General features: G+C 44.5%; 1 protein-coding gene across 18 annotated transcripts in view; it reads right to left on the reverse strand.

Moving 5' to 3' along the window:
• Positions 1 to 14,116, reverse strand: part of LOC106589744 (neurexin-1a) — a 517,413-nt gene that overhangs the window by 322,973 nt on the left and 180,324 nt on the right. For all 18 annotated transcript variants that reach the window (XM_045709960.2, XM_014180042.3, XM_014180038.3 and 15 more), the window contains 2 exons: positions 4,146 to 4,412; positions 3,844 to 4,018 (listed from right to left, as the gene is read on the reverse strand). In XM_045709960.2, coding sequence (XP_045565916.1) covers positions 3,844 to 4,018; positions 4,146 to 4,412 — 442 coding nt within the window. The remainder of the gene's footprint in view (positions 1 to 3,843; positions 4,019 to 4,145; positions 4,413 to 14,116) is intronic.

The raw sequence follows: 14,116 nt of genomic DNA on the forward strand, positions 1-14,116 counted from the left end.
TCCTCCCCTATCTCCTCCCCTATCTCCTCTCCTCTCCTCTCCTCTCCTCTCCTCTCCTCTCCTCTCCTCTCCTCTCCTCTCCTCTCTCTCCTCTCCTCTCCTCTCCTCTCCTCTCCTCTCTCCAATCTCCTGAGTTTCCCAGCTAACACTGTCCAGACTTCAGATTTGAGGAGGGAGAGTAGAAAAAACATGATTTTGAAATGAGTGCTGAGCTCAGCGTAACACTGTGCAGTAACTGTCTCAGTCCAGAGAGAGAGAGAGACAGAGAGAGACAGAGACAAAGAGAAAGAGAGAAAGAGACAAAGAGAAAGAGAGAGAGAGAGAGACATAGAAAGAGAGAGAGACAGAGAGAGAGAGACAAAGAGAAAGAGACAGAGAGAGAGCAAGAGACAGAGAGCGAGAGAGAGAGAGAGAGAAACAGAAAGAGAAACAGAGAAGGAGAGAAAGAGAGAGGGAGAGAGAAAGAGAGAGAAATTAAGTAAGGAATGAAAAATAAATGGACAGAGAGTTTACGAGAGAGAGAGAGAGAGGGGAGGAGAGAGACAGAGAGAGACCTGTTCTCTCCCGTTTCCATGGAAACTCGGGCAGAGCGGAGAAGGAGAAAAAAGGAGGAAAAAAGAGAGAAGTGAGGCTTTGGAGAGTCACTGACAACAAGGAAAATACATGTGTATGGAGGGAGGGAGGGAGGGAGGGAGGGAGGGAGGGGAGGGAGGGAGGGAGGGAGGGAGGGAGGGATGAAAGATACAGTTAAATAGAGGGATAATAGGGTAGCAAATCTAATTGTGATAACATGATACATCCAGTGGGTTTGGTCGCCTGTCTCGACACAGTGCAACACCGTTGGTCTACCATGTCACAGGAGGAGTCAAATGATTGCTGTTGCTTTTGGTTCACACAACATAATTATTATGTGCCTGAAATGTTTGACAAAAAATGTTCTGCTAAAAGGTTTCTAAATTTCTCCTCCTCACCACTACCCCCCCCCCCCCCCCCCCACACACACACACACTTCCACCCTCCTCTCTCCTCCTCACCTTTATCTCCCCACACACACACACTTCCACCCTCCTCTCTCCTCCTCACCTCTACCCCCCCACACACACACTTCCACCCTCCTCTCTCCTCCTTACCTTTACCCCCCCACACACACACTTCTATCCTCCTCTCTCCTCCTCACCTCACACACACACTTCCACCCTCCTCTCTCCTCCTCACCTCTACCCCCCCCACACACACTTCCACCCTCCTCTCTCCTCCTCACCTCTACCCCCCCACACACACACTTCCACCCTCTTCTCTCCTCCTCACCTCTACCCCCCACACACACACACTTCCACCCTCCTCTCTCCTCCTCACCTCTACCCCCCACACACACACACTTCCACCCTCCTCTCTCCTCCTCACCTCTACCCCCCCCACACACACTTCCACCCTCCTCTCTCCTCCTCACCTCTACCCCCCACACACACTTCCACCCTCCTCTCTCCTCCTCACCTCTACCCCCCCACACACACACTTCCACCCTCCTCTCTCCTCCTTACCTTTACCCCCCCACACACACACTTCTATCCTCCTCTCTCCTCCTCACCTCACACACACACTTCCACCCTCCTCTCTCCTCCTCACCTCTACCCCCCCCACACACACTTCCACCCTCCTCTCTCCTCCTCACCTCTACCCCCCCACACACACACTTCCACCCTCTTCTCTCCTCCTCACCTCTACCCCCCCACACACACACACTTCCACCCTCCTCTCTCCTCCTCACCTCTACCCCCCAACACACACACTTCCACCCTCCTCTGCCTCCTCCTCACCTCTACCCCCCCCCACACACACTTCCACCCTCCTCTCTCCTCCTCACCTCTACCCCCCCACACACACTTCCACCCTCCTCTCTCCTCCTCACCTCTACCCCCCCCACACACACACTTCCACCCTCTTCTCTCCTCCTCACCTCTACCCCCCCCACACACACACTTCCACCCTCCTCTCTCCTCCTCACCTCTAACCCCCCACACACACACACTTCCACCCTCCTCTCTCCTCCTCACCTCTACCCCCCCCCACACACACTTCCACCCTCCTCTCTCCTCCTCACCTCCTACCCCCCCACACACACTTCCACCCTCCTCTCTCCTCCTCACCTCTACCCCCCCCACACACACACTTCGACCCTCTTCTCTCCTCCTCACCTCTACCCCCCCCACACACACACACTTCCACCCTCCTTTCTCCTCCTCACCTCTACCCCCCCACACACACACACACTTCCACCCTCCTCTCTCCTCCTCACCTCTACCCCCCCCCACACACACTTCCACCCTCCACTCTCCTCCTCACCTCTACCCCCCCCCACACACACTTCCACCCTCCTCCTCTCCTCCTCACCTCTACCCCCCCACACACACTTCCACCCTCCTCTCTCCTCCTCACCTCTACCCCCCCCCCACACACACACTTCCACCCTCCTCTCTCCTCCTCACCTCTACCCCCCCCACACACACACACTTCCACCCTCCTCTCTCCTCCTCACCTCTACCCCCCCCACACACACACACTTCCACCCTCCTCTCTCCTCCTCACCTCTACCCCCCCCCACACACACTTCCACCCTCCTCTCTCCTCCTCACCTCTACCCCACCCCCACACACACACTTCCACCCTCCTCTCTCCTCCTCACCTCTACCTCCCCACACACACACACTTCCACCCTCCTGTCTCCTCCTCACCTCTACCCCCCCACACACACACACTTCCACCCTCCTCTCTCCTCCTCACCTCTACCCCCCCCCCCCCCACACACACACTTCCACCCTCCTCTCTCCTCCTCACCTCTACCCCCCCACACACACTTCCACCCTTCTCTCTCCTCCTCACCTCTACCCCCCCCACACACACAGTTCCACCCTCCTCTCTCCTCCTCACCTCTATCCTCCCACACACACACACACACACTTCCACCCTCCTCTCTCCTCCTCACCTCTACCTCCCCACACACACACACATCTACCCTCCTCTCTTCCTCTCCTCTCTGTGCTAGAGTAGTCAGTAACATGAACAAGGCCACAGCTGTGATGGTTCTGTAGTGTACCCTGACCTCCTACTCAATAGTGCGTGCGTGGATGCGTGCGTGGATGCGTGCGTGGATGCGTGCGTGGATGCGTGCGTGGATGCGTGTGTGTGTGTAGCTGTATGGCTCTGCTCTGTGTGGCTTCATGGAGTATTGAAACAGTTAATGTAATTCCCACTAGTGGAGAAGGAGCAGTAAACATGGTTGGGGGGCGTATGTAATTTGCACCGTGACATTGCCAGGGCCTTGGCTGTGAACACACGCTAACAAATTGCTGCTTAGATAAGCAAATCAACAGGGATCAGAAAATGGTTTCACTGGGGGCTCGGAAGGGCTGTGTGTGTGTGTGTGTGTGTGTGTGTGTGTGTGTGTGTGTGTGTGTGTGTGTGTGTGTGTGTGTGTGTGTGTGTGTGTGTGTGTGTGTATAACACTGGATGCTCGGAGAGGCACTGAGGACACAGTGGGAGAGAAGACAGGGAGAGGGATTGCCTTACTGGCATGATAATATGGTGACTGTTTGAGGTAATGTAGCTTCATTTATTCATCACCATTACAATGTCATCCATATTTGGAAGTCCCTCAATTGTCAGACGAAACTCGCTCAGCAGTCAGACTAAATGTTTTCAGTTGTCAGACAGAATTCCTACTATGTCTACACGCAGTGGAAGAGAGGGCAGGAAACCCTTACGAGGATTAAAGACTCAAATCACGGCACCATGGCCTCCTCCAAAATCCATCACACCAATAACAGCAAAATAAAACGTTATTACCTGATCGTCCGTCCCGTTGGAAGTCTACGTGGTACCACTCCCCATCGTTGACCTTCTTGTTGACGGCTCTGGTCTTGGTGGTCCCTGACCCCATGTCCAGCAGAAGATACAAGTGGCCATCCAGCATCTCGATGGCAAAGAAGTCCACCTTCAGCGTCAGGGGGCTCTTGGAATCCTTGAATTAAATCCCATCATTCTTTATTTAAAGTGCATTTAAAATCACAACACACTTTATAGTCAAACATTTTCAAAAATAATCATGAGGCAATAAAAGAGATAAAATAACATAATACGGAAGTCACCTTGGGAGCCTGTTTGGGCTTGCCGTGGCTGAAGAGGAGAAGCCCGTTAGGCTCTGTGGTGCGGAAGTCGAAGGAGATGGAGCCCGTCTTCTTGGCGTTCCACTTGTTGAGCGTGATGAAGGACCCGGGAGTCTCAAAGGTGATGGGGTCAAGGGTCGCCACGTTCTCGCATTTAAAAGCCACAATGCCGTGAACCTTCATTTTGGCATCACCTTGTTTGGCCATCCTGGAGAGCTCGAGTCGCACGTCGTTGTTTTTATACACAACCTAGGTTGATGCAGGGAGGAAAGGGGAGGGTAAGGGAGAAAAAGTTAAATCCATATGGCCAAAAGAAGTGCACTATACAGTACAGGGAAGAGGGTGCCATTTCGGACAAAAGCAATTTTTGGAAGTGTATGACCGGAAATTGACACTTTTCTGTGAATAATGCACTACTGGCCAAAGATAATGCACTTTAAAGTGTGCCATTTTGTGTGCAACCCCTGTTTGGGAGTGTGTGTGTGTATGTCAGAATTCTGTTTGCAGAACTCTAACCCCCCCCCCCTAGCCAAGACATCACATCAGTCCATCTACAAACACATAGCCTATTACTGTAGCTATACAATTAGCCGCTACACATTAACTCACCACTGGGATAGAAAAATATAATCTAATACTCACAGAGGGAGACATTTTTGCAGTTTAAAGCAAATTTCCAGCTATTCTACACATTTTGCCATGACTTATGCCATGATAATATGATATCTGAGTGAAAGTGATTATCAAAATCAATGGGGTTCGGACCTCGGTGTCCTCATATGTAGTTACGGCCCTGGTAGGTAGGGATGTAGGTAGGTAGGGAGGTAGGTAGGTAAGTGTGTGGAGGTAGGTAGGTAGGTAGATAGATAGATAGGGAGGTGTGTGGAGGTAGGTAGGAAGGTGGGAGGGAGGGAGGGTGGGTGGGTATGTTGTGTGGAGGGAGGGAGGGAGGGAGGGAGGGAGGGAGGGAGGGAGGGAGGGAGGGAGGGAGGGAGGGAGGGAGGGAGGGAGGGAGGGAGGGAGGGAGGGAGGTGACTAAGTGTGTGTGAAGTGAGAGATGAGAGTAATGAGAGCTAACAGCTGTACACGATGCAGGTGTTGCAGTAAAAACGCTGATTAAGGCCTCAGCAGGAAACCTGATTAAAATATACCCTGCTGATGATGGATGTGCCTCTCACTACCAATCCACAAACATCTAAATTCATCAGGCTCCCACACACACACACACACACACACACACACGCAATGCATTATCAGACTACACACTGACCTCAGAGACACAATGCACTCCACAGGAGCTGACAGCAGAACTACAGAGTTTATGTCCCAGAATGCCACCTATTTCCTATGTAGTGCACTAATTTTAACAAGGGCCATTAGGGCTCTGGTCAAAAGTAATGCACTACATAGGGAATAGGGTACTACTTGGGACGCAAACCAGGACAACAGAGAGACAGCAGCTAGCCTAAAGTTGAATCAGCACTACTTTATTAAATACCAGGCTATAATGCCATTAAGAAGGAAAAATCCACTAAACACTGATGACAAGCATCATCGTACAGTACCGTACTGCCCTGAATAAAATGTACCAATTGAACAATCGTCCCTACCTGATAAGTTGTATGACGCTGTGTGTAGGTATCTGAAAATATGTGCCAAGTTTTGTGGATACTGACAGACAGTAAGAAAGTTAGGCATATTTTATATGGGCACTGGTCAAAAGTAGTGCACTTTGTAGGAAACAGTGTGCCATTTGGGACACATGGTAGTGTAGCTGGCTCTCCTGATTGCACAGACTGCATTATCCACACATTATCTTTAAGCACCTCAGAGTCAATTAGGTTTTAGTGAGTATACACCGTTAGAAACGGGGAGAGCTGCCAAGACATGTTAGAAGAAGTGGTCATTATAACTGTGTTAATGACTTAATCTATAAGGGTTCCCACGGGGGACCAGTACGGAAGAAAAAATAAATGTATGAAATGTATGCATTCACTACTGTAAGTCGCTCTGGATAAGAGCGCCTGCTAAATGACTAAAATGTAAATGTAAAAAATGGGTTTCTGTAAATATACAGTACCTGTCAAAAGTTTGGACACACCTACTCCTTACAGGGTTTTTCTTCATTTTTACTATTTTCTACATTGTAGAATAATAGTGAAGACATCAACACTATGAAATAACACATATGGAATCATGTAGTAACCAAAAGAGTGTTAAACAAATCAAAATATATTTTATATTTGAGGTTCTTCAAAGTAGCCACCCTTTGCCTTGATGACAGCTTTGCACACGCTTGGCATTCTCTCAACCAGCTTCATGAGGTAGTCACCTGGAATGCTTTACTATTAACAGGTATGCCTTGTTAAAAGTGAATGTGTGTAATTTCTTTCCTTCTTACTGTAATATGTTTGAGCCAATCAGTTGTTGTGACAAGGTAGGGGTGGTATACAGAAGATAGACCTATTTGGTAAAATACCAAGTCCATATTATGGCTCGAACAGCTCAAAAAAAGCAAAAAATAAACACTATACTAGATTACACTACACTACACTAAACTTAAACAAAGGGGTACAGTATACAGACATCTATCTGAATTGTCTGGATAGTTTTTATATTTCTAACCTTCATGTCATCTTAAATCGTTTGATCTCTTTCAAGAATCAAAAACAGTTTGAAGAGTGGGGCACTGGCATGAGGCAATATACACAGAACTGGATACAGTTCATCTTATCTCTTTCAAGAAATTGTATCAATAACAGCTTGATAAAAGGGCATTGAAAAATCTGTAACAGCGCCAGGTGCAATTTTCAAGCTGTGTATAAAAATATGCCATGAAAATACACTCTTAGAAAAAAAGGTGCTAAGTAGAACCATTATAGGGTTCTTCGGTTTGTCCCTATAGGGGAAACCTTTTTGGTTCTACCTAGAACCCTCTATGTAGGATTCTTCATAGAACCCCTTGTATATGGTTTGACCTAGAACCCTCTATTTAGGGTTCTGCCAATAACCCTCTATGGCGGGTTCTACCAAGAACCATTTTATAATCTAAAGGTTCTTCCTAGAACCCCTCTGTGTAGGGTTCTTCATAGAACCCCCTGTATATGGTTTGACCTAGAACCCTCTATTAAGGGATCTACCAATAACCATTTTATCATCTAAACATTCTTCCTAGGACACACTATGAAAGGTTCCACCAGCCTTACTAACCTTTAAAATGTAATTATTTATGACAAAATATTACATGTACACAATGTATACACCCCATCAAATTAAGTATTTGGCTATTTCAGCCATGCAATCTCCATAGACAAACATTGGCAGTAGAATGGACTTATTGAAGAGTTCAGTGACTTTCAACGTGGCACCGTCATAGGATTCCACTTTTACAAGTGGAAGTTGGTCAGATTTCTTCCCTGCTAGAGCTGTCCCTTTGTGTAGCATTAAATGTACATGCAAAAACACACTTTAAAACATTATATTCTGAAATCACCCTGCAATAGACAATGCTTGGAAATATGATACAGTATATGGTTCTACTGATCTTAGGATATATAGAACCCTGTCCCTCTGCAAAGAACCCTTTCTTCCAAAAATAGTTCTTAGGATGTTATAGAACCCTATCCCACTGCAAAGAACCCTTTCTTCCAAAAACAGTTATTAGGATGTTATAGAACCCTATCCCACTGCAAAGAACCCTTTCTTCCAAAAACAGTTCTAAGGATGTTATAGAACCCTATCCCACTGCAAAGAACCCTTTCGGAACAATTTTTTCTAAGAGTGTAGATGAAACCTATTGGGAAGGAAACAAAACCGATTTGACAATAATCTCTTGGCAGGAGTGTTAGAGAGGGTGGGAGGGGGGAGGGAGAGAGGGAGTGTGGGTGGGAGGTGGATGATATCTCTATAGAGGAGCTGAAGGGGAGAGAGAGAGAGAGAGAGAGAGAGAGAGAAAAAATAAAGGAGAATGGTGCACTAATTTGTCATCAGACTGGGGCCATGACATCTAGGCTATTACAGCACTGGTGTTTTGTCATCACAACAGAATAGTACAGCAGCAGCTAGAACTGGGACCTGCAGACATATTCTGAAACATGGCACATGAGATGGAGAGTGTGAATGTGTGACTGGTTGGTTGTGTGACTGTGTGTCTGTGTGCGTGTGCGCACTATGCCCAGGCACATGTCATCAATCAGAGTTGCTAAGGCAACTTGCTTCTGCTTGTTCACTGCTCATATGTCATACGTCATCATCCTGCAACCATTGCCTACAGATCAAGGCTCATATGTCATCTTCCTGCGACCATTGCCTACAGAACAGGGCTCATATGTCATCTTCCTGCGACCATTGCCTACAGAACAGGGCTCATATGTCATCTTCCTGCGACCATTGCCTACAGAACAGGGCTCATATGTCATCATCCTGCGACCATTGCCTACAGATCAAGGCTCATATGTCATCTTCCTGTGACCATTGCCTACAGATCAAGACTCTTATGTCATCTTCCTGCGACCATTGCCTACAGATCAAGGCTCACATGTCATCATCCTGGGACCACTGCCTACAGCATAGGGCTCATATTTCATGAACCTCAGACCACTGCTAACATACAGAGCAGAGCCAGGCTGAACTGACCTGAGTGGAGGTTTATGTTTACACGTTATCCAACAGACAAATCAGGATGCTGCAGAGAGGTTGTCACTCTGCTCAAAGGTCACAACAGGGTACTATTGCCTACAGTAGGGCTATAACAAGACCTACCCACATGAAAAAGTACTATAGTGTATGCTATGCTAGGAATACTATAGTATTCACTGTAGTGTTTTTGTGGATTTTACTGTAGCATTCACTGTAGTGTTTTTGCAGAATGTAGTATTTACTGTAGTGTACTGTATTATATACAGTTTACTATAGTATAAATGGGTCTTTCTATAGACTAGGGTAACAGTGAGTATTTCCTACGCTGGACAACTTGTTACAGCTGTTGATAAGTCATTGATAATAATCTGCAAATGTTTTTCATGTCATTGCATTAAGATATAAGGGGAAATCATAGCTATATTCAATAAAATTCTTTATCATGGTTGGTGTCTTGACGGATTTGTCCAAAATCGTGTGACATAAAACATACAATTTCTGTCCTTGCATTTATGGCAGTCTAAGTTGTCGTTATATCATATATTAAACAATCAGTTAAATTAGACATTGAACTTGTAAGAAACCCTGTAAGAATCCTGGATCTAGCTGTATGTTTTTTTTGTATAGAGATCTCAGAAAGAAATGCAGTGTAACATTTCTTGTATTCCTTATGTTACGGGGTGAAAACAATTTACATGGGCACACACAAATCCAAAATGACGTACAGTATGCGAATGCAAAATCGAACGCTTCTAACGGAAAGAGTCCCCTTACCTTGATACTTAATACCTAAATCGAAACTGTCATTAACGTGGTTCTTCAATAAGTATGCATAATACTTGTTGGATGCGCATTTGGTGTCCACCTGATTAGTTACGCCATGATATTTTCATACATCATCATCCAGGAAGGAATTTTCTGAATGACAGTCAAGTGACGGACGGCATTTGTGATAGCACATGCAATACAACAACAGCCCAAGTGCTAGGAAAAAGGTGTTTGCGAGAAATGTCCAGAATATTTTGGTGTCTTATTCATTACGCCGGTGAAGCGAGTTGTGCCTGGATCCATGTTGGATCTAATATCCTTAGTTAATTGAATCGTTAGATTTAAAAGAGAAAGCATCAAGGTAATGAATTCATGTTTCATATGTTTTTGTGTACACAGTCAACTGTGCCAATTGTATAGGATAGAAGCAACACCTAATGCTACTCCTATTAATTATTCTGGATATAATGACAAAAAATGACATAGCCTAGTGGGCTTATTCACACTATGATCTGGTAATGATATAACATGACTAATACATTTTGTTTTCCATGTTACACCTGTCATGTTAATGAATAAAAGGGGCTTGAAGTAGCCTAGTTGAATTTGAAGCTCAGAAATGCAAGTACTGGAATAGGCCTACCTTGAAAATCAGACATTTCCTCAAATTGGTGCTTGAAAGGTCCTTGTAACCAATGTATAAGTTCTCCTGCTCCCTTATACTTATCTGTGATTTAGTTCTTGTGTTTCCCGCTGATTCAATTGAAGGGTGTTGTGCTACTCTGTTCCACGTGTGGTTATTATTAGGATGATAACATCTAATGCTGGCTTCAACTTGGCTTTCCATACAAATCCTTCCATTAAAAAAGGAACCTGGTGCTTGGTAACTTTCTCATTATAAAAACAGTGATGGTGAGATTCAAATAGTGAGATTATTCATGGTTTTATTATGTGTGCCTGCGTCAGCCACATAGGCTACAGAAAACTCTCCATGCATCCAATTTATTTGTCAGACAATATTCTCACATATTTTGGAATGTAATAATAATTATTAAATTGGCACTGCCAAAGAAATCATTAGTGTTGTAGTGGTAATGGACTACTTTTTGCATGCTTTTGGGGGGGAGGGGTTCTATATTATGCCCTACATCTACAATTATATAAATTATACAATTGTATAACATTGATGTCCTTGAAAATTCCAAATAAGTGCTTGAAAAAGTCCCTGAAAGTCCTTGAATTTGACTTGTCAATATCTGTATGAACTTTGCTTAAAGGATGTATAATCCTAGTCCTATGTTGCTGTATAGGTGGAGTTATGAGACAATTTGCATATATTCACTTTTATTCCTCTAAGTACACAGGTAAAACTGCATGAAAATCCTTTTTATTTTTGTTTCAAACCATTTTGAAATGTTGATCCCAATGTCACACATTGGTGCCATTATTTATAGAAAGACCCAAATACTGTAGTAAAAAAAGAGTAGTATATACTATAGTAATTACTGTAGTATGCTGTAGTATTTATTGCAGTTTTTTTGTGGACTGTAGTATTTACTGTAGTGTTTTTTCGCACTGTAGTATGGTATACTGCAGCATTTACTGTAGTGTTTTTGGGGACGTTACTGTAATATTTACAAGCATATATTTTGTATTTTTTACTTTGACATAGAAGTGGGGGGCTTTCTCCTTGAAGAAACCTACTGAAGAAATATAAAAACAGCTCATTTTTCATACCATGTAGGTAGGTAGGTAGGTAGGTAGGTAGGACTGGGCTCTGAACAGAGAGTTAAGAGGTTCTGCTCTCTCTATAACCTGTAGGGAACACAATATATGGTCTATCCATGGCATGTAGGTTTCTCACTTGTGGGAGGCACAAATTGAGATATAGGGGAGGGGAATGGGCATGGTATATGCAAATTAAATACTGTAGTATTTACTATAGCTTAAAAATGTAGTGTTTTTGCGGAATGTAGTGTTTTTGCTGACATTTCTGTAGTATTTACTACAGTGTTTATTGTGTGGATAACACTTTAGTATTTACTATGATATTCTACAGTATACTACAAAATTATATAGTAAGTACTACACATTATGGGGAGGCAAGTAGCCTAGTGGTTAGAGTGTGGGACTAGTAACCAAAAGGTTGCAAGATCGAATCCCCGAGCTGACAAGGTAAAAATCTGTCGTTCTGCCCCTGAACAAGGCAGTTAACTCACTGTTCCTAGGCCGTCATTGAAAATAAGAATTTGTTCTTAACTGATTTGCCGAGTTAAATAAATTATTATTGAGGGATACTACATTATTCTACAAACTGTAGTATTTTTTTGTGTGGGTAGTAACACCATAGAAATATAATCAAATGATGAGCGTCTCCAGAATTAGAAATAGAGTTGTACTTCCATTGTCACTGTGCTCACAACTGATACCACCTGGCACACATGGGACTATACTACACACTATACTATTATAAGGCCTGTTAGTTATGTTCAACTCCAGACTTTGTATGTGCCAGTTTAACTAAAACTAAACTGGCACATACACTGTACATAGATATACAGTATAAGGCCTGGTAACAAGCATAGGAGGACTGCAGAATTAGGATGTGAGTTGATGTAACCCCACATCGATAAACTTCTTTAATTTCTGCCAGACATATGTTATAAATACACACACAGTGCTTTCTGCCAGCGCCCCATTAGATGGCTTTAGGAAGAAAGGACTGGGATAAATGGGGACCCTCTCTGACTCTCTTCCACTGGGACACTTCATAGCAACTACAGGCCTTATTCATCATTGCCAACTGCCAACCCACTCCAGCCTTCATCGCAGCGCCAGAAAACCACAGAAGACTCGGGTAGGATTTCTGTGGATATTTTGGCATGGAGGTGTATGAGAGAGTGTTGAATTTGGTCAACCAAAAAAGTAATTGCCAATTTGCTACGTGAAGATTATTTGATCTAATAGAAGTTTCATGATGATTAGGTTGTGACGTATGCACTGACGTAAATGGACGCAAGTGGCACTTCGGCAACTTTTCATAGAGATTGTTAGACGACTCCAAATGTATATAACTATTTTAGCATAGAGGGCAGCTACCGCTCAGCCCAGTCAAAGCTCTTCTCTGTCCTGGCACTCCAATTGTGGAACAAGTCAGGACAGAGGTGTCCCTGCCCATATTCCGAAAAAGTTTGAATCTCTACCTTTTTGAAGAGTATCTTAAACAACTCTCACGGCGCTCCCGACGCGCCCCATTCCATTGTTAGAGCTGTCACTTAACTATCTTGTCAATATAATAGACAATCTTGAGGGATGGCACCACAACATTCCTGATAAATGCCTTGATCTAACCCCAGAAAACCCCAAAAGACTGGGGAGGATTTCTGTGCCCCCATGTGGCGTGGTGGTCTGACAGGACTAGGTGTGCAGTCCAAATCGCACCCATTTACCTATTCCCATATCTCATCAAAAGTAATGCACTATATAGTGAATTGTGTGCCATTTGGGAAACAGCCTATCAGACTGCACGGAGGGCACCACCGACACAGGCCTAGATGGCTCTCTTTGTCTTCTCAGTAGCTCTATTCCCTATATCGTGCCTTATTTTTGATCAGAACCCTATGGGAATAGGGTACCATTTGGGATGCGCCTCCATGTATCACCTCAGAGGCACTCCTCTAACGAAGACATGCATGCCCCTTAACGAGATAGAACCCCTTAACGAGCTCTAGCTCCTAACGAGCTCCTAGCGCTAACGAGGTAGAGACGGAGCGTGGACATGTGGTCTACACCCTGACTGCTTATTAAGACTCTGTCGCCTCAAAACTTATCTGTTAGGTTCCGTGAGGATGAGATGCTCGGTTGGAGGTGAGGAGAGAAGTAGGTAAGAAATGTAGGGGGAGCAGAAGGGAAGAAATGTAGGACACCACACAAGGAACAGGAGGAGGGGAAAACTACTGAAAAGAGAGTGCGAGAGAGAGAGATGGGGTAAACGTCAGAGAGGAAAAAGAAACAAGGAGGAAAGATAAAGTGTGGAAAAAATGACTTATTTGGAAATTAAAAGATACATGAAGGGAACCTTTTATTGCACTTTTTGGAAGATTTACTTCTCGAGAATGGACTGTATTCCTTGGTGTCTGCTGATGTCACAATGCATTTTTTGGGTCAGCATCCCCATTAAGCACCCACTGTAATATTTAGCAGAACATAACAGAACGGGAACATGGAAACACCTCCCTTTACCAGCGTGTTCCAGCATGTATGACTACTGAATACCTTCTATTTGCTCTATATAATATTATAATAATATATTATATCATATAATATTATTGCGAAGCATCTTTTGAAACTACAGAGAACAATTCGATCTTGAATAGTCTGATCCTGACATGACAGGAAAGGCTTTCTCAGCATCTCTCTCTTTTGATTGTAGTGCATAAGTACAGTATACCATATGTGTTCAGCGAAAGATTTTGTATCCAATTTAAAACCCTTGCTTTAGGTTCTGCAAACAGAATTGTCTTGGCAGGAGACCCCCCTCTGAGGTA

The sequence above is a fragment of the Salmo salar genome, chromosome 28 (genome assembly GCF_965601325.2).
Source record: "Salmo salar chromosome 28, fSalSal1, whole genome shotgun sequence".
Lineage (NCBI taxonomy): Eukaryota > Metazoa > Chordata > Actinopteri > Salmoniformes > Salmonidae > Salmo > Salmo salar.